Source organism: Lathamus discolor, chromosome 5 (genome assembly GCF_037157495.1).
Source record: "Lathamus discolor isolate bLatDis1 chromosome 5, bLatDis1.hap1, whole genome shotgun sequence".
NCBI lineage: Eukaryota > Metazoa > Chordata > Aves > Psittaciformes > Psittacidae > Lathamus > Lathamus discolor.
The window spans coordinates 95,761,146-95,781,206 of NC_088888.1; the positions used below are offsets into that span (position 1 = coordinate 95,761,146).

A 20,061-nucleotide genomic window follows, 5' to 3' on the forward strand; every position below is an offset into this window, starting at 1 on the left:
TCCTTTACAGCGACACCTGAAACGCCTCGGCCCCCCCGCGCCTTCTTCCCGCCCCACTGTGGGGGGCTTCGGCCCTGCCAGCCCGGCGGTACAAGAGGTTGGAGTGCCCTTTACCAATGTGTGTGTGTGTGTGTGTGTCTGCCTGCGCAGGTGGGATTTAATCTTCTTCCCAGTCCCTGTGCGTAGAAATTGAAACATCTCCTTCCCCTCGGACATATGCGTTAAAGTAGCGTTGCCTCAGGAACCGCTTCTCCAGGGCCGTGAGGCGATGCCTGCCCCTCGCTAGACAGCCCCCCGGAGCGGCGCCGGCTCGGCCTCCCCTCGGTGCGCCGGAGCCCCCTCTTTCCTGCCTCCTCTTGGACAGCCTGTGCTGCGGATACTTTAGTAGGAGTCGCTTTTGTCTGGGAGAGACCGGTTTGTATTTCTTTCAAAGTACTCGAAACGTGCCGTTGAACCTGGCGGTAAAAGCCCTCCCTGCTGCGGAGGGTGGCTGCCAGCGCTGGGGGGAGAGAGAGAGACTGAGAGTCTTCCCTCCTGTTTCAAATCAGAGGGAAATCTGGGACAGGTCTGAACACAGTGAGAGCACATTCCACATCCCAGTTATATGCGCACAATGAAATGGGAAGCATCTGTGTATCTTGGTTCCTCTAGCAGCTTCTCTGAAGTAACTTGTAGGAGGAGGGAATCTTGCTTGTGATGCAGATTAATTTGCTCCATCTACCTGTTACATGAGTTCTTATATTGTTTAGTTGATTTGTTTTGAAGTAAGCATGTATTTTAAAAAGAGCCTCTTCAGCAGAAAGAGTCTTGTCAGTAGTTGATGTTCTCTTACAAAAGAACTGCCACTAGCAATGGATTATTAACGTGTCTTAAGTGAACAAAACCTGGGTTAGGTGTTTAAACACCCTTTTCAAGATTTTCCTGTTTTGCCAGTTCCCAAAGCCACTAGAGCAGGGAGTTGAATTCAAAATAATCTGCACGGAAGGAGTTAGTTTTGTTCCTGAGATAATTTTCTTCCCTGCAAGCTTGCACTTAAATTCCTGGATTTAATTATATTTTATTAACCTGATAGTCTGAATATCAGCAATTCTGAATCAAAGGTAACTTTTTCTTAAAGATTATTTTTAATAGTGAATCTGTTGTAAGGTAGAGCTGCTTAATAGTTGATTATCACATAACTGAAGTTAGCATTTGGGTCAAAAGCAGTTTTGCTGCATTTAGAGATTATTACAAGTCTCACGAAAATTGGTCTTTCTCTAAATCTCAATTTCTAAAGCTGTATGGTTACACAGATGTCATAACGCTTCTCAGAAAAAACATGGAAAAATGATTTTAATTTCTGATGATACCAAATGTATGTATGACGGCATAAAATTTGTAGCGTCTTAAAGTCTTTTAAAGATTTAACTCAATAAGTTACATTTTGAAAACTTTTTTTACATGAGAATGATATGCATTTACAAATTTGAATATGGTGGATTACGTATTTAATCTGCTTAGCATTTTGTTTTTGTGTCACATCTCTCTTCACTTTGGGGAAGTGTAACAGAGAAAGAAAATCAATATGATAAATCTTTGTATCTGCATATTTTGGAAATTAGACACTGCTATTTTAGGTACAAAAATTATCTCTTATATTAATAATGATAAAGAATGTGCTTAGTGTCTTATGGATCTAAATGAAGTTTGCAAGGCAGGATATGAGAGTTCGCACTGGCTATAGCTGTTCTTAATAGTATTCATCTATCTGGCACTTTTGGCAAAGTATCAGTAGTTGCTGCCTGTTTGTATGCTGTCCTAAAGCCTGTGTTGAAATGACTATTGAATTTTTTTCTCTGATTTATCAAGAGGAACAAATTAATTTTTCAAACTGTAAGATATTTTTTCAAATTTAGACTTCTTTGGTTTGGAAATACTCAGGTCATTTAGGATGATGTGCCTGGTTTTTCAGGTTGTGATCTTTGATAGAAAGCTGTCTGTAAGTTGTGTAAGAGAGATATCAGTGCTCAGCACCTTTTTTCCTAAAATACTAGGCAAGAATTAGTTCATCAGCTTGTTATGAACTAAGACTTAGTAAAGAATGCATCTAAAAATGTACAGGTAACACAAAGGAGCTGTGCTTATTTAATGTCACAGGCACTGTAAAGCATCATTTTCCAGTGTGTGCTGCTGTGTTGCAGTAGAGAGTACAGTTCTGAAAACTAGGAAGTCTGGCTGTGTATAGTTTAGGGAACATGTTATTCAAAACAGTTAATAGGTAAGTTGAAACCATGCTGGCTGCTGGATTTGTGTAAGCATTGGTTTTAACAAGTGACTGAAGAGTTAGTTAATTAATTGAAGACACTTAAGTGTTTATTTTCCAGGATATTGTATACATGCATTAAATAACAAATTAACTGGTTAATACTGATGCTCTGAGGATGTCTTTTAACTGCTTTTCCCAGCAAATCCATTTCTGGAATGGACTATGCACTGCCTGCATGAAGCCAGCTTGAGTCTCCCAGGCCCCTCCTTGGAAGCAGAGGCACAGGGGGAGGCAGAGCAAAAGCACAGGAGGTAGGGGCTAATGTGACTTGTTAGCCCGAACTCAGCTCTGTGCAGATACCTGCTTTCAGATTCCACTGGGAAGTCTTTTGCACTTAACATTGTGGCTTACCAGTTTTGTGATTCTTAGGTAATTAGCAGGTATCTAATAGTGTCTTAAAAGTTTAGTTAATGAGGCCTTGGCTTTCAGTGATGGAGTGGAAAAAGCTTGGTGAGTGAGGAAGTCAATAAGATGTTGGACAATTATAAGTGTATAATTTACCAATACATCTCTGTGGGCAATGGTATTGCCCTAAATCAGTGTTTTCTGAACTTGTCTTAACTGACCTATGTCAATTGAAAAATATGATTGATTTTCAGTACCAGCTGAAAGTATGTTGAATTTTACTGGTTTATGTGATTGTAACACCGCTTACAGACCCTGGATAATGGCCTTTTGTGATCACCAAAAGCTCCTGCACTGCAGTTTGGGAACTGGTGCTTATTCAGACAGTTGGAAGAGAATCTGATCCTTTGCAGTCGGTAGTGGAAAAGGGATTAGGAAAGGCATGCTTATAGAACACAGCATGGTTTCAGAGGAAAAGGAATCATGTACTATCTGCGTTGTTCTCAGATTAGGATGTTGCTTAGCAAAATGTTGGGAAACTTTAGCTTCTGCTAAAACAAAATTAAAAGTGAACAGTATGTGTCACAGGCCCTTACAGGTTACTGTTTAATCTTTGCGTATATGATAGTGACTAAGATTAAACAAGTTTTAATTGATGGAGTGCAGAGCACAGCCACATGACTGGGGGAGTTGTTCCTTGAAATCAGTAATCTAGTCTGACAAATGCAGTCTTTTTAGTTGACTTGCTGTTAAAGGTCCCAGGATCTAAAAATGCATGGTGACCATTCTTAAGGTACAAAAGCTTAAAAATCTGATTTTAGTACTGCTGTTACTTAGAACACACACTTCTTTCTTTTTTGTGCTATAAGTTAAATAAAATAGTCCCCAGACTGTAATGGAGCCTGCAAAGTGCTCCTAATAGCTGTGAACTTTAAAGATTTCTAGAAATTATTTTTTATAGTATTTTAATGATTAGAATCTAAGTGTGTGACTTTTTTTTTTAAGCATGAGTTAAGTTTTACAATAAACTGGAACTGAAGGCCATAAAAATCCTCCCTGTTTATTTCTGTTCTACCTGTTTATTGTGGTCCAGTGCTTGTGGACCAAGAAAGAAGGGTAGGGGGCTGTTGTGCAGGTTACTGTGTGAACAGAGGGTAGCAGACAGTTCGTGTGCTGAAGACATTTCCATCTAACGTCTTGATGGTGAGGTTGACTTGAGGTGCAAAGTTTACCCACCTACTTAAACTTTGTTGCATGCATGGATTTCCCTATGAAGAGAGGAGAATGGCAATATTGACAGTTTAATAAATTACTGGAACACCCTCCCCACCCTAGTAACTCTTGCTGCTGGGATGAATGTCCTGTAAGAAGCAGACAGGATGAATATGTGGTGGAAAGATTGAAAACATAAAATCAAAAGAAACGGTACAGTAGTAGTGAGGATGGTCTTAGTTCTCTGCATAGAAGTAGATTTAAATTGTTTGAGGTCTATTTATAAGCCACTCTCCAGGAATTTTATAAAATCCATGCAATTAATGTTAAAGCCATAACTTGTAATTTCAGGCCTCTACCTGCCTTTGTTCTATAGGCCACCTGAGGCAATCCCACCATTTTCAGCTGGCTTGGAGAGGCATGAGGGCTTGATGCTTGAGTTTTGTTCCCTCTTGGATGTTAAAATTCTTTAATTCTCTGTGCTTCATTTTGGTTCTACGAAGCTAACAAGGGCAAGAAGGAATAGCAGCTTGATAGGGTGGGTGAATGTGAGACTGGAGACATGCATACACATGTGGGGTTTTTTAAATTTCTGCTTTCCCCATTATGTATTTTTTGCTTGTCAGGTCTTTAGGACTGGAGTTCCGTCTTCCTATGTGCATGTTTGTGACTTGTTTTGGGAAGCTATGTGAACAAGGTGTTCTTGTGTACTTAGAGAAGCAGTAGGAAATGTCATATGTTGCAGTGCATTTTGAGAAATTTAATGCTATTACTTGTAAATTTCCTTTTATTAAAATACATCTTTGCCCAATATAATGTGGTGTTTGCTAGAATATATTTTCACACTTTTCTTACCTTGCTGCAGTTCATCAATTATATACTGTTTAAAACTTTTTTTTTTTAATGTCAACTGCTGCTTCCTTTCTGGAATTGTGATTCTCTGTCATCAGCATCGACACAAATGGTATTCTGATTTCAAAAGGAGTGTGGGAATATTTTTCTTTCTGAGAGGAATAAAGAGCATTGTTGCAGAAGTTGCAGAAATACAGCAGCTAAACTGCAGATCTTCAGCTGGAGTGTTGTGCATATTTTAAAATACAGAATTAAAACCTTAAACTTTTAAAGTGCAGACAATGTGCAGTCAGTTAAAGCAATTTCAAGCCATATTAAGTAGCTTGCTGTGCACCTTACTTTGGTGCATCTAATGATGTTTCTGCTTACTGTTACCAAATGCTCCCATTCCCCATAGGAGGATCAATGGAAAATATGTACTCTTCTGAAGGATTTCATGAGCTGTGGCTTTTGTCTTTTGAGTTTTCCCTAGCGCCACTGCATTTCTCAGAATCATCTGGATTTAGTATATTTCTTGCTGATGCTAAAAGAGAGTAGATGTGGGAAGTGGCTAATTCTGCTTAGGTTTAATCCACCTTCACTTCCTCTTCTCATCTTCATGTTGTTCTCTTTTAACCATAATATAAAGAAATGGTAGGTAGAGGTGGGGCATTTGTTCTGAAAAGCATTGCAAAGTCACAGGATAAAAGTCTAATCCCTGTTCCAAAGCACTTACAGTCCACATGTCAAGTGGACATGGCTGATGAGGTGGAGGTATCCAAGAAAACTTGGTGCACCTGACTAGTGTGCTGTGTTTGTAGCTGAGTTGCTGTGGTTTATTTGTGTGCATTAGTGATTCTTAAACACTGTAGTTCAGTTTTTATTTTATTTTTTTTTTTATCATTTGCACCTTCCATGTGTATATATTAGCTCTGGGAAAGTTGGGCTTAGCCCTATTTAGGTTAACTCTTCCCTCTGTCTTGGGTATAGCTTCTCGTACTTTTTTGATGTTTAGGGTCTCCTTATCTCAACTTTTCAAAGCCCCTTTGCTGAAGAGGTCAGTGATGCTTTGCCTGACCTCTGCAGAGGTCAGTGGTGCTTTGCGCCTTCTCTGGCAGCCTTGGCCCAGCCCTGTCCATGGTACTAGATCCATGGCTGGAGCTCACATGACCTTCCCCCTAAGTTGGGGTGTCTCTTATGGATGGGCTCACAGCAAGAATCTTCACTTACCCTCAGTCCTCACTTGCTCCGAGTAAATGTTGTATTATTCATGAAATTGCTAGAGAGGGAGGAAGAGACATTCTCCGTGTGAAATCTTTCTGTAGCTTCTCCAGCTGTGAGGCTGTCTTCCATCCTTGCTCTCCTTCTCATTCTATGTCTAGTGATACATAGTTCAGAAGAGTTTGTGAAAGCTATAAAATGTAGGTGTTGGTAAGATAAGCACCAACTAAGCATTGGGAGAAAAACATGAAGGCGTGATCTAAAAAAAATAAATGGCTGTTTGTGGCTGGAGTTAGTCTGATCAGAGGGAGGGGGTGTCATGAGTAAACGAGATGGTTGGAATTGCCTACTGATAAGTATTAAAATCAAAGATCATTCTTTTTACATTTAATGCAAAGGAGAGTGCTTTTAGAAATACGGAGAGAGATTCAGGGTTTAGTATCATGAGTGGATGTGACTGAGGAAGACCGTGTTTGTCAAGGCCAGAATGTTGAAATAATTAAATTATGAGATCATGGATAAAAAGCTTAGCTTAGAGTAAAAGTTTGTATTTTAGCGATAATATGCAGAAAGGATCTGTATGGTTGATGATAGACAGGTTTCAGTTTAAGAGAACCTGTTGGTTATGGTCTTGTAAAGCGGGCTCTCTGCTAACACTGCAAGCATGGAGGAAGAGTGCAAGAGGAATAAATAAGATCTGTATTTCAGCCATGTTATGTGATGACAAGCCAAGATGACAGAGGCAGGAGAAGCTAATGTGAGAATCACTGAATTAGCAGAAATCAAGTGGATGTTGTGGATGACACTGGAAACGAGTGGAGTGTTTGAATGACTGAGGCTGCATTCATTGTGTACTAAAAACAAAAACAAGCAAAAAAATATATTTAAGAAACAAGTCAATAAACTGAGAGCTGGTGAGTGCTGCAGAGCTAAAGATGTTATGTACTAAAGCTGGAAGGATGTTCATGAACTATCCTAAGAAAGGGGAAAATTGTCAGGAAAAACTACAGACTTGAAAAACATCAAGAAGAATGTCCCAGATGAGCCAGGCCTGTCAGAAATGGGAAGAAAAAGACATGTAGTCAGAGTAGAGTTTTGGATTAAAGAGTATGAGAGAAAACAAAAGACAAATTTGCAGAAGTCAGGTTCCTTTAGGAAGGAGAGCAGACAGTAAAGAAAGCAAAATCACTGTTTAATCACATAGAGTTGTGAGGAGAAAAAGAAAGGATAATACAGTTAAAATGTAGTAGTATTAAAGATAATGTAGATACTGGCAGATCTAAATGAGTGTCCTGCTGCAGTTTCTGAGCTCAAAGTATGGGAGAAGGTAGGGTGCATAGCAGAGAGAGGGATGCAAGTAAGCAAAGCAGCAAATAAAATAATAAAACTGTGAGCTTAAAATACTCAGCTTGTTGGGGCTGGTTAACTTATTTTCCAGGATTCTGGAAGAACTGGGATGGTAACTAGCAGATACTCCTAGCAAATACTCTGAAGGGTAGGATGATAGCTGATTTAGGCTTAGTGTTCAGAAAGCAAGGGTTCAGAGAAAGGAAGTATTTGCAGCTAGTAAAAAAGTTTGCAAAGGATGTAGAAATGCAGGCCATAAAACTGTTACATTGAGGAGGAGAGGTGTTCTTGCTCATAGCTTGCAGGTATCCCTGGAGGAGTGGCAGGTTAGCAAAGTAACCAGTTCCCCTTCCTGCTTCCACAATAGAAAAATACTGTGAACAAGTATCTGCCACTACTATGCAAGTAGACAGTACTTTCACATATGCTTTCATGCTTTAAGTTGTAGCATAGATACTCAAGAACTTCATATTAGGACAGATTGTGTAGCTCCTTGTTTAAGCTTTCATCTGTGCTGGCAATTTCTCATGGAAAAATAGAATTACTGAGACTTACACTTGTAAAGCTGTAGAGGGTGATTACACCTAGAATAGAGTTAAAAATCTCTGCTTCAGTCCATTTTAACAGACAGATGGGGTTTTGGTGGTATTTTTTTTTTTTATTTGTTTTTTGGTGGTGGTTAGGTGTACATAACTACTGATCTTATTGCAAGCTGACGGTGGGATTGTTTCTCCTTTTTTTTTCATAGCCTTTTCCCCACACAGGCTCACTGCTAGTATCAAGCTCAGGCTGTTCTGTGTGCGAAGTGTTTACTACATGTAATTGCTCTCAGTGTGGGGAGGGGAGGGGGGAAGAGACATAAGCTTGAAGAGTTTGGGTATTAGATAAGAGACTTTTTTGTGGTTCAGATGACCATCAGCTTTTATTTGGACTAAATCCAGACTTATTTAATGAAGTTTACATCAATGTAGAGCTTAGTGGAGGAGTAAAGCAACAAGTGAAGGAGAAGCAACAAAAAGTGGGAATGCAAATGAAAATAAGACTTGGAAAGTATTAGCTGAAATGTCCAAGAGGTAATATGAGGATGAGACAGAAGTGAAAAGCAAGAAAAGCGAACCTGAATTAAACTGGTAGCTGAGAGTCATCCAAAGGCAGAAGTATTGTGATGAATCAGGATTGTGAGGGTCAGGAATTAGGATATAGGGAGAAGTATTAAGGAGGGGATAAGGAAATGCTTCAGAAGTCTGGAGTTCAGGGGAATCGGAATTAACAGGAACTGCAGAGGAAGGGGGAGTACAACAATGTTTATGTAGGAAGTAGGATGGAAACACCAGACAGAGAATGTGGAGGGAGGGCTAATGTGAAAAAGATCAGTCTAGTAATGAGGCAGGGAAGGGACAGTGATGGAGAAAAGTGGGTAACAGTGATATCATAGCTACATCCTACCCTGTAGTTAAGGAGAGCAGAAGAGTTCTGCACATTATATATCTAGAAAATGTGATGTAGTATGGAGTATTATGCAGACTTCAGCTGTTGTATATATCTCAATTTTAATTGGAAAGAGAAAGTTACCTCGTGGGGGAGAATTTACTGATGGAGGAAATGTGATACAGTGTTGTAACTGAATAGCTTTGTTTCTCCTGAGCAGTGCTGCTTTGCAGGAAATAAGCTTGGGTAGTGTACCTTCATCCAGAGTAGTAGAAGACTTTGTTTTCAGTGAGTAGGTGTTGGGTAGAATTTGAAAAATTTGCTTGTTTTTATACGTGAGCTCTGTTTCACAAAAATATTTACTGTTGAAATGACCTTGTGCAGCACAATGTATTTCTTTGGAGTATATTCTTTGAGGTAGCTGTAAAAGTTAACATGAAAGAAACTACAGTATAAATTCTTGTATCTGATTGTTAAACCAAGAAGAAATAGGGAATTGAGAGGGAAGGCTGAAACTCTGCTCCTCATTACCTTGGAACAGTGTGGTATATAGAACCATCTGCTGTTTGTGGACCCCTCAGCTATTCCTGATTAAAGATCAGATTATCAATGTAGTTGCAGTCTGAAATCCATAATTCTGTCTAGGCATTATGCTAAGTATGTGTGTAGATACATCAAACAGCTGAAGTGATTAGAGCTAAACAAATCACTTTTAAGTTCCTGAAAGCTTGGTTCTACATTTAGAAGACGTATAGGAAGGGAGAAAAGAGTGAAGCAATGTGAACATTCGTATGGATTATTTTCTCATGTTTTATAGTTTCTCTTCTTTGTTAGTGAAAGATTTCTTTCCTAGGAATTTCAAGGGAAATTACATTGTATTCTAGGGAAGGCAACTTAGAAACAAATGCATTTGCTAATCATTTTAATCCCCTTCAATCAAACAGGATTACTGTTTGGCTATAGCAATAGGAGTGGAAATTTCCTTAGCACATGCAAACACAGAGCCTCTGCTCTGTTGTCATACACAAAACCTGCACTATAGAGTCTTGCAAAGCACATGTTTTTAATCATTTGTTTGTTTTCCAGAACTGTAGGTGTATGTTACACAACAACAGAAAAAACACCAGCAGAGCCCTCCTACACTTTGGGCTCCATGTAGAGTAGATGCTAGCTGCACTGAAGAGAGTAGCATTGAAGAAGCAATGAAGTAGTAAAATCTTTTGTAAGCTGCTTATTGTTTGGTTTCATTCATTATTTTGCTTAGTTCATTCTCTTCTGTTGCTTAACTGCTCTGGTGGTGGATGATGAGCTTTTCATGTAAGTATTTTCAGTCAGTCTTCTCTGCTAGGGATGGAGTGATAGGGTTTGCCACTGCCTTCCTTCTCCCCCAAGCCATATGGATGTGCTGATGGTGCATGGACAGATGGTGCTTGGTCACATATAGATTCAGGCATTTTTCTCTTAATTTTCAGTCAGTTGCTTCAGTACCTGTTTCCACTTTTTTTAAGAACTTTTAAGAAATGCTGATAGACCTGGGTGTGCTTCTCTCTTCTAAGTTACTTGAGTTCAAAATGCAGAAGTTGCTCAGTGTTTCGGCATAGGTAGCAGCTATGTGTGAATCTACCTTCCTAATGCTCAGTGGTGTAGGGAAGTACTGTGTACTCCCATTTTGTAGATACCTTCTGTGTATATGAACTCCCTGATTATTTCGGCAAAGCTTTTGGTTTTACATCAAATATGATGTAAATGGTATCTTATGTCTGCTGTTTGGTGCACTAATAACTCTGTAATTTTGGATTATTTTGGAAGATGTCCTTAGTGACAGGAGTGCCTGTTAATTTTAGTTGTAGAGATAGCTGTTGAAATTCCAGCAGAATTCAAGATTGTTGTTTTCAAGACTGTAATACTGTCTTGAGATTTCTTTAGTTGGGCACCTAAAATGAACAACAATAGATGGCATGGTTTGGATGCATTCTTTCATTTAAAAACAAATTCCCAGATGGAAATACACAAAATACTATGTTTATTCATTTATATAATAAAAACGAGCTCTTTACCCACATCTGCAGTATGACAAAGCATAAAAAAAATGAAATTGATGCAGTTTATTTTTCAGTTTAGTCAAAAGGGGAAGATACTGATGTTATGAAATGTTTAATTGGCATAAATTGGCTAATCTTATATTTGCATTAGCTGCTGTTAATTATGATATCAGGCAGGTTTTTTTAATGGGGGGGGAAATGTAATACTGAGAGACCCTGCAGAGGTTTTCAAAGTTGGTGTGCTGAATTATGGAGAGGTTGGAGTGAAAATTGCGGGCTGAAGTCTGGAAGCCACTGTAAAATGGAAGCAGTTTTATTGTTTCAAGAGAAAAGGGTGTATAAATAAAACATGCTTATTTATTGTTTAATTGTTGCTTTAGTTGTTAATTTACTTGTTTGAAGAACTTTTATCATTTGACACAGGGCTTTCATGTGAGAACTTCAAATGAAACTGAAAGATTAACTATATAATATGTATTAAATTGTAAAAGGAAACAGTCTTCAGAAGCAGAGAATTTTGACATGGATTGAGGGATGTCAAAGATTACTTGGCTGTTCAAGACAGTTGTCACTGGAACTTTATCTTGTTATCTATATTACTTTGTTTTACATAATGATATATCTTAGGATGTTGAAGCACGTAATACTAAATACATAGACGTGGGTATCAGGAATTGGTTAGTGCAGGTGGAAAATTAAGCAACAATTAAATAATAATTATTTACACAATCTTTGTTTAAAAATGAGCCATTGTAGAAAGTGCATCAAGTTTATTACATTGCTTATGACCTCTGTATTTAAAGTACAGTCATGTTGCCTTTGAAAACTGATAGCTGCAATGTTTGTGATGAAATAAAAAGGAAAATATATTTATCAGTATAAAAATTGTTTAATGCAGGTGGTGGATGTGTTCTGGAGAAATAGTTGGCATAAGTGGCCTTCATTCTTTTCTCTTAGGCAAGAGGTTTTATTATGCAAAAATACTTGCTGTCTGCTCCCTGCTTAAGTATGTGTTGCATTTCCGACTTTTTGTAGTGAGGGAACATACGGAAATGGAGTGATTAATACACAGATGCAGCACCTTTTCTGTTCAGCGTGCAATGGTATCATGTAGTGACTTGTATTAATGATGTAATATTTTGTAGGCTCTGAACTTCTCATTGGGGATCTCTCTTCAGTATGGAAGTGGTTTGTTAGAGAACTCTTATTTTGAGGCCTCACATCTTTGCTTTGTAAAATAATAAAGTCATTGTACAAAGTCATCATGCTCAAGTGTGGTTTTATATACAACACAGAGCAGTGTCAGATTTTCCCAAGTTTTACCTTTGCAGCAGAATTACCTTTTACTTAAAAGTATTAATTTCCTAAAGCAGTGGTAATACCTCTTTCCACTGTGCGTACCCTTAGTTGTATGCACAATAGTTTCTAGCCAAAATGCTTGCTACATTTTTCTGCCAAATAGACCAGTGCTTGTTCAGACAGATTGCTTTGGCATTGGGCCTGCAAGAACCACAAACCCAGATGCTGGAGAAATAATGCTTTTGTGGGAGGGGAATTTGCAGAGACAATTCTGCCATAAACCCTGTCATTTTTTATTGCATGTCTGTCTGTGTACCTTCAGAGTCTCTTAAGTAGACAGGTCTCGCACCCAAGAGTTTATACAAATCAACTGTCATAGCTACTGTAGAATATAATGTTCTGGAACATTGCTTCACATGCACACTACAAATAAAGTAATTGCCCAAATTAAAGCTCTTACAATTCTTCTGCTAGAATGCATTAGAGACTAGAATGCCTTGCCCAAGACTATGCCTAAGAGGGCTTTTTTTTCCACTCTTTGTGTAAGTCCTTCCCTCAATGTGCAAGGTGATCAGTGGAAGGAAACTGGAGAGAATTTAAAAAAGAAACCTAATACATGGTGGGAGGAAATGACATAACAATAGGAGAATGGAAAGAGGATTTTGGAGGGGGATAACATAATTTAGGAAGCTTTTTACCACCTTCTGTAGCAGAAAAGTGGATTGAGGCCAGCAGTGTAGGCAGTTTGTTTCTAACAGAAGGATAACAGAGATGAATGTCTGTGGATATCTCTGATCTTTTGCGTTAGAGAGGATTAATTACAGCAAATATCAGATTGCCGGTAAAGATACACCAGAAAAGCTAAACGATTGTGCTTGCTGGGTATGAGTAGTCAAAACGTGCTTTTGTTACTTCTTAAACAAGACCAGCCCAGTAAGGCACAAGAGTGGATTCTTGCTCTGCTGTCTCTGCAGTCATTATTGGATCACTTCTCTTTTCCTTACTAACTGACCAAATTTCTTCTTGAGTCCTTTTGTTTTGGGGAAGGAGATTGCTATTTGCGTTCAGCATCTACAGTAGCCTCTGGCTTTATTACTTACTCTGAAATACTGGAATGGGACAAGTACAAAAGTATTTGTGGCTGTTGAGTGGCCCGATACTTTAATGCAGATTACTGAAATGGAGAGTAATACTAAATTTTATTTTAAATATATAATGGTTAAGAAAATTGTTTATATTGGATCTGAAGTCAGTATATTAATATTTCATTTGCATCTTTGTTGCTTAGGTGTGCAGTATGGGGAAGAACATACAGGTTCCTGTCTCCAGGATTATTTTTCAAATGACTTGATAATTTATTTTCCAATATGTTACTGCTTTGGCTGTACTTGCAAGCATTTTGTTGTTGTTATTGTTCCAGTGGACTCTTTGTTTCTTAAAGAGAGAAAAAATATTGCATACCTTGAGCTTTTTTACAAATTCAGATCCAGTTTGGTAAATGCTTTTCAGCAAAAAATCCATCCAAATGACCAAAAATGTGAAATAGCTAATTTTAGTCTTTCTAAGATGAAGCTGCTGTGGGTAAGAAGGAATGTATTAGAAGAGACTTTCAACTGTTTTAAATAAGATAGAGCAAAGATGATGATTGGCTGGCTCCTTTCCCTTCCTCCCTCACAACGTCCCACAGTAGGCTGTCCTGCAGTCATGAAGGCACTCGTGCTGAGCTGTGAGTTTTTATCTTTCCTTGTCTGGAGTTAAAAACCTTGGGCTTCTTGTTTCTTTTGAGAATACCCTGTTGGGCTATGTATTGTTTCTGGTTGAGAGCCTCTTAGTTTTGTTTTTTTTTAAACTGACTGCTGGAAATGGGCAGACTACTTTGAGTAAGCATGTGTATGTTTGCTTGCTGCCCTGAACATCTGCTCTTGGCCCCTACTGGTAGAGGATATCAGGTTCAAAGGAGTGTTGATCTGACCCAGTATGGCCATTTTTCTGTTCCACTACAGAGAATTGCTTTCTGAATCATGAAAAAATGAGGCATTGGTGTAAGGACACTTGCATAAGATAAAGACCCAGACTTCTGCTGTGAGTTTGGCACAAAAGATATTTAATGAACATCTAACAACTAGAGCCTGGGACTCTGCGCTGTAAAGGGCACACTAAGGAAGGTCACTTCTGAGTTTGTTTCAGTTCATGCTGCATAGCACCACTTCTGCAATAACGTAGCTTCTTTTCTCATGTACTGTATATAATTTGTTGTTGGTCGTGTCCCTGTCCCCCTTCTCTCCCCCCCCAAATCAGGGCTATATTTACTGTTTTTTAAAAAGAGGGAAGTCTGAGTGCTCCTCAGTTGAAACTGAGTGGGACTACAAAAATTATTTATATGGCCTCTTTGACTACATTGTACTGAAATAAACAGATGCCAAAATAAACAGTCTAGCAATGGAGTTTTTTGAGTCAAAACTAGAAGTATTACATGAGAGGACAAAGTGATCCCACTATATGAATTACATGGTCATTTTTCTTCTGGTTCAGAAGTTTACTGGGCGTTCTAAGTGGGTAAGAAGAAATGCTGAAATATGCAGTGTCGGAAGCCATCTTAAATTTCACTGCTGGCAGTACTGAATGTGCACAAAGCAGTTGAGTTAGGGGAAGGTAGCATTTTGGCATGGTGTGCACATCTGGCTAGTGTGTATATTTATGAAACATACAGATTAGAAATTGAAAGTACAATAAAACTACAGCTTTATTAAAATTGATTTCTAAGTGCTAAGATTTGGACAAAAAAAAAAAAGGACAGCAAAATATGAAGAACAAGACTAAAGTCAAAATTTTATGCCGAAATTACCCATTTAAAACACTAGTTGTGACTAAGAACCAATGTCTTTCAATTAAACATAGGTGAAGTCTCCTTCCCCATTTTTTTTTTGGCCTATAAGCAAGATTAGAATACAGAACTAAAGATGCCAAGTTTTTCAGTGTTTTGTCCTTTAGGCATACAGAGCCACTCTTAAATACAGCGTTCTCAAAAGATTTTGTAAAGGAATGGAGGACTAGAAGAAACCTCCCACAGGAGCAAGTCTAGTTTCTTACCACAATAGGAATAAACATATTAATCTTTTGTGAAGTTATTCAGGTCCATTTAATCTGCTGTTTGGAAAGCTTTCCAGGATTTTATTTGTTTTTCCCAATTCCTAGTCGCAGTTTGCTCAGGTACAGATTTAACTCAGCTGTTCTTACCCTAACATTATTTTTTAGTTTAGTATTTCTTGGTGTTTATATCTTTTTCCTCTTTATTACTACCAGTAAGGACTTTAGGTAGGAACCTCTCCATTCTGGAGAGAGGAGGCTACCTACAGCCTGTCTGAAAGGGTAACTGAACATCACAAGGTACAGTCAGTTACCCAGACAAAATCGTACTGATCATTAGTTGCCTCCATAATAGCCCAAACACCTTTGAGTGACTGGGGATCATTTCAGGATGGCAACCTGTTCTTTCTACGTTTTATGCTTTTCAATATTCTATTATTATTGTTGTTTATTTATTCAAGCACTTTGTGTCTTTATTTATATTTGCTTAGTGGGCGAACACTGGCACAGGTTGCCAAGAGAGGTGGTAGATTCATCATCCTTGGAAGCATTCAAGGTGAGGCTGGATGGGGCTCTGAGCAACCAGATTTAGTTGAAGATGGCCCTGCTCATTGCAGGGGGGTTGGACTAAGTGATATTTAAAGGACCTTTCCAATCAGAACCATAGATTCTGTGATTCCAATTCCCTCTAGCTATCTGAGCTAACCAGTTTTGGTTATCTGCACCTTATTGCCAGTAATATAATTACAAACCAGTGCAGTTCAAGAAAGACTTCTTATTTCATGTGTCACATACTGGTGGGTGAAATCAACATCTACTTTGCCTCCCATTTTATGTGTATAATTTTTCTCTAAGCGTTTATCAGAGTCGAAAATGCAGTGCTTCAGAGCCTCAGGTAAGCTGTCAAGATCAACATTTTGGACCTAGACCTTTTGGGTGTTCCAAAGAGTAGGTAGTATTTAGTGACTTTTGTTGTTGTTGTTTTGTTTTGTTTTTAATTTGTTCTCTTGGCTTTCGTGGAAGGAGATATCCTGTGTCTTCATGGTTTTGTTTTTCATGGCTATCTCACTTTGGCACCCCATGGTGGTTCTGCAAGCATCTGATAAGCTAAACCCCTTTATTCTCTTGACTGTTTTTCTGCCTGAGCTCTCAGCTCGTATATGGATTTTTCCCTTGGATACGCAACTTTGCAGTCTTCACTGTTAAATTTCTTCCCGTTCTCACTAATCGCATCAATGAATTCAATTAACAATAAACCACTCTTATTTTTAAAGAATGAAACATAGGGTATTTTTGTGACAGTTTGTTCATTTTGGTAATGACAATATTCTTTTAGGTTTTATATGCAAATACAATTGTATGGAGCACTGACTGCCACAAATTACTTCACTTTTTATGGTTTTGGATTTTTTTCTTTCATGACTGGAAGAGGGAAGAAGTTGAGTCAGTGGTGCTTTTGTATGAAAGTGGGATATTTTGTTCCTGGGATAACTTGTCTCTGATTTTCATGGCTTTGGAGTGGATCATCTACCTCAACAGAAGCTGAGCAAAGTCCTCAGCTAGCAAAGTCAGTGCTAGGTCAGTGTTAGTCAAGGTGGTATTTAGCTTGCTTTAGTCGTATTGTTTCCCTGGATGTTTCAGCATTGTACTGCAGACCCACTGTTTGCTATCACAATAAAAATGTGGTAGTGGTTTCTAGACAAACTGAACTTACAAAGCCTCTTCTATTGTGAATGGATATTCATTCACAATATGAATGTGAAGAAATGTTCAGACCAATGAAATGTTAAGGGTTTAAAAAAAAAAATAGATGGTAGAAATAGCAGCATAGTAAAAGTGCTCGCTGCACTCAGGCAGCTACTGAATTCTTGTTCAGAAATGTTCCCAGAGGATTCTTCCACAGGAGCACCTGGGTATGTTGGTCCTCATACTCGTTCCTGTTTTTCCAATAGTCTTTTCTGTTGGGCTGTGTTGTGTGAAGGGATCGACTGCCTGAGAGCAACTGAAAAGTAGTAAGTTTAGGGCTTTTTTCCTTACATAATTTTAAACAGAGATCATGTCTCTTCTGTAGCTTACAAAGTCTCCGTAAGCACTTACACTGGCACAGCTGAAAAGGCAGGCAGGGGAAGAAGGGAAATACCCAAGGAAGCCTGACCTGGCAGTCCTGTATGTGTTCATCACATTAGTGTTTTGCTTCTTCTGTAGCCCTCGGTACTTCTTGTGTGGGGTTTTTTCCTGTCATCCTTGTTTTGAATTTTGATGTGGACAGCTGACTGAGATAGCTAGATGTTCAAATTGTTGTGTTAGGGCATTAGCTATCTATCATTTCTGTTGGACCTTGGCTATGTAGTGGCTTATGCATTTGCTCTTCTACTGCTTGATCACAGTGAAAGCATGAACTGGTTGAGAGAAGTTGTAAACCAAAATGATGACTTCAGTTGAGGAAGAGGACTTGAAGTTTTCCCTTACTGAGAGTCTGTGCTTTTTGACTGAGGCAGTAATGGGTCAAAAGATTTTATGAATCCATAGGTCGATCTGGACCCCTGACCGCAGTAATACAAGTTCATAATTTACCCAGTGCATTTTTCTTTCCAACATTTCTCCTTTTCAAGTGTTGGAAGTTTTTTCAAGAAGTACTGTCTTTTTTTTTCCTTCTTCCTCTTCCCTAAACTAAGGTGCAGAGGTTTAAATAGTCTATGAGCTGTACACACAAACCTGAGTCTTAGCTGAGAGCTGAATCCGTAACTTTTAAGACTCTGTCAGCCTTCTCTTTGGACTGTTATTTGTAATGTTAGTAGTTTAAGACATTCCTTTCACTTTGTCTCCAAGAGCATAATTGCCCTTTGATAGAGTCCTTGATGAAATTATCATTCCTCTGTAGTCAGCTGATCAGATGGTGTTTTTCTGAGGTTATTTTTAGAACTCACCAAATACACAGTGAGTTTACTTTGTGTACTCCCATCCAGACAGGTGAGTGATCTAACCTTTGAGATCGCACTGTGTACAGGTTTTTGTAGTGGATGCAATTCAAATTGCTGCAAAGGGTGAATAAGAGGTGTGTGTGACTTATATGGGCTTTCTTAGGTTTTTTTTTTCCTTCCTGTGTACTTCAGAATTTCAGGTGAAAAGGCCTCTATGTTTCTCCTGCTAACACGTTTCAGATGTGAAGTATAAAGATGCTGAAGGTGAAACTTCCAAAGGATATAGCAGTACTATGGCACTATAACGTTAAGGCAACTTCTAAATCTGTTGGTTTCATGGAATGCTGCTAAGATTTTGCCTAGATATTTGCGGTCTGAATACATTCAGTTTAGGAATACTCCCATAAATATGAGGGATAATATTTCTTTTGCATTCAATATGTTAAAATAATTGGATAGGGTCCTAGGGACTGACTTTTCCGCATCATTTCTGTTGCACGAATTATTAGCAATAAAACAGTGGTAAGTCAGAGGTGTAACTGCTGCAATTTGCTAAAATCTTCTGAATGAAAACTGAAATGAGTTTGGTGCTTTTTGCTTGGTTTTTTTTTTTTTTTAGCATATATCACGCTCTTGGAGTAATATAATTTATAGTGTTTGGTATCGTTCTTCCATGGGGTCTAAAGACATGACCACATCACCATCTCTGGAACTCTTACTTAAATTTTCTTGCAGTTTTAAATAGCTTGTATAATCATAATTCTGCTGCTTGGTTCTGGAACAGTGGTACATTTTTGGGTTAGCCTGTATGTCACTTCAGGAAGCAAAATGGTTCCCTGCTTCCATTTCTTTCTCTGAAAAAAATTGGTTTTAAGTGCTTCAGTATTCTGGGTAAGATTTAAACTTCAATTTTATGTTGTGTGGATGAAAAGTTTTTCTTAGTTTTAAAATGTGTGAAAGATATTTGAGAGGCAGTTTGTTTTGTTCAGCATAACTGTGAGAAAATTCATATGGTTGGGAGTGCAATTAATTAACTGTTATCCAGGAAAACTGAAATTAAGCTCCATTTTTAATATTCTGTCTGGGGCAGTAATATTGCTTGTACCTTCAGCAGTGTCCGAATATATGATGGCTTGAAACTGTTTCAAGCTTCTTTAATAATTTAACATTGAAAGAAGATACTGTGTAAAGAGTTTGATTTTAGATGATGCTGGGTGTGTGTGATGTTAACTAACATAGTAGCGTTACAATTACAGGAGGCTTCCAGGGCACAGATTTACCAGAAGGCAATCCAGTATTTTGCATTTAATTTTTCTGTTTTGCTTTAGGCTTTGGATGTTGACCGAACTGTTCTCTATAAGATGAAGAAATCTGTCAAAGCCATAAACATATCTGGTCTGGGTAAGTATGTAATAATTCCTGGTAGTTTATATTGGTGAAATTGGAGAATTTAAACAGTCATCTTACTGAGTCAGAAAGTGTCATATAAGTAACTCTGAGAAAATGGTGCATTTTAAATAGCAGTCTTGCACATTATACATTTTAAATAGTTTGCCGATATCACCAAGCTGTATGGTTCAGTTGATACTGGTGTGAAGGGATGCCATCCAGAGGGACCTTGACACGCTTGTGAGGTGGGCTGATGCCAACCTCATGAAGTTTAACCATGACAAGTGCAAGGTCCTGCACCTGGGTCAGAGCAATCCCAGGCACAGCTACAGGTTGGGAAGAGAAGAGATCCAGAGCAGCCCTGCGGAGAAGAACTTGGGGGTGCTGCTCGATGAGAAACTTAACATGAGCCACCTTCAGTGTGCGCTCGCAGCCCAGAAAGCCAACCGTATCCTGGGCTGCATCAAAAGGAGCGTGACCAGCAGGTCAAAGGAGGTGATCCTGCCCCTCTGCTCTTGTGAGACCTCACCTGGAGTATTGTGTGCAGTTCTCGTTTCCTCAACATAAAAAGGACATGGAACTGCTGGAACAAGTCCAGAGGAGGCCCACGAGGATGATCAGGGGACTGGAGCAC

The 20,061-nt window shown here is 38.7% G+C and overlaps 1 protein-coding gene across 5 annotated transcripts in view; it reads left to right on the forward strand.

Annotated features, from left to right (window-relative positions):
- Positions 1–20,061, forward strand: part of ASAP2 (ArfGAP with SH3 domain, ankyrin repeat and PH domain 2) — an 89,818-nt gene that overhangs the window by 859 nt on the left and 68,898 nt on the right. For 4 of the 5 annotated variants that reach the window (XM_065681587.1, XM_065681586.1, XM_065681589.1 and 1 more), the window contains exon 2: positions 19,367–19,439. In XM_065681587.1, the coding sequence (XP_065537659.1) occupies positions 19,367–19,439 (73 nt within the window). Of the gene's footprint in view, positions 1–19,364; positions 19,440–20,061 lie in introns of those variants that run through there. The other variant, XM_065681590.1, reaches the window with a different exon arrangement.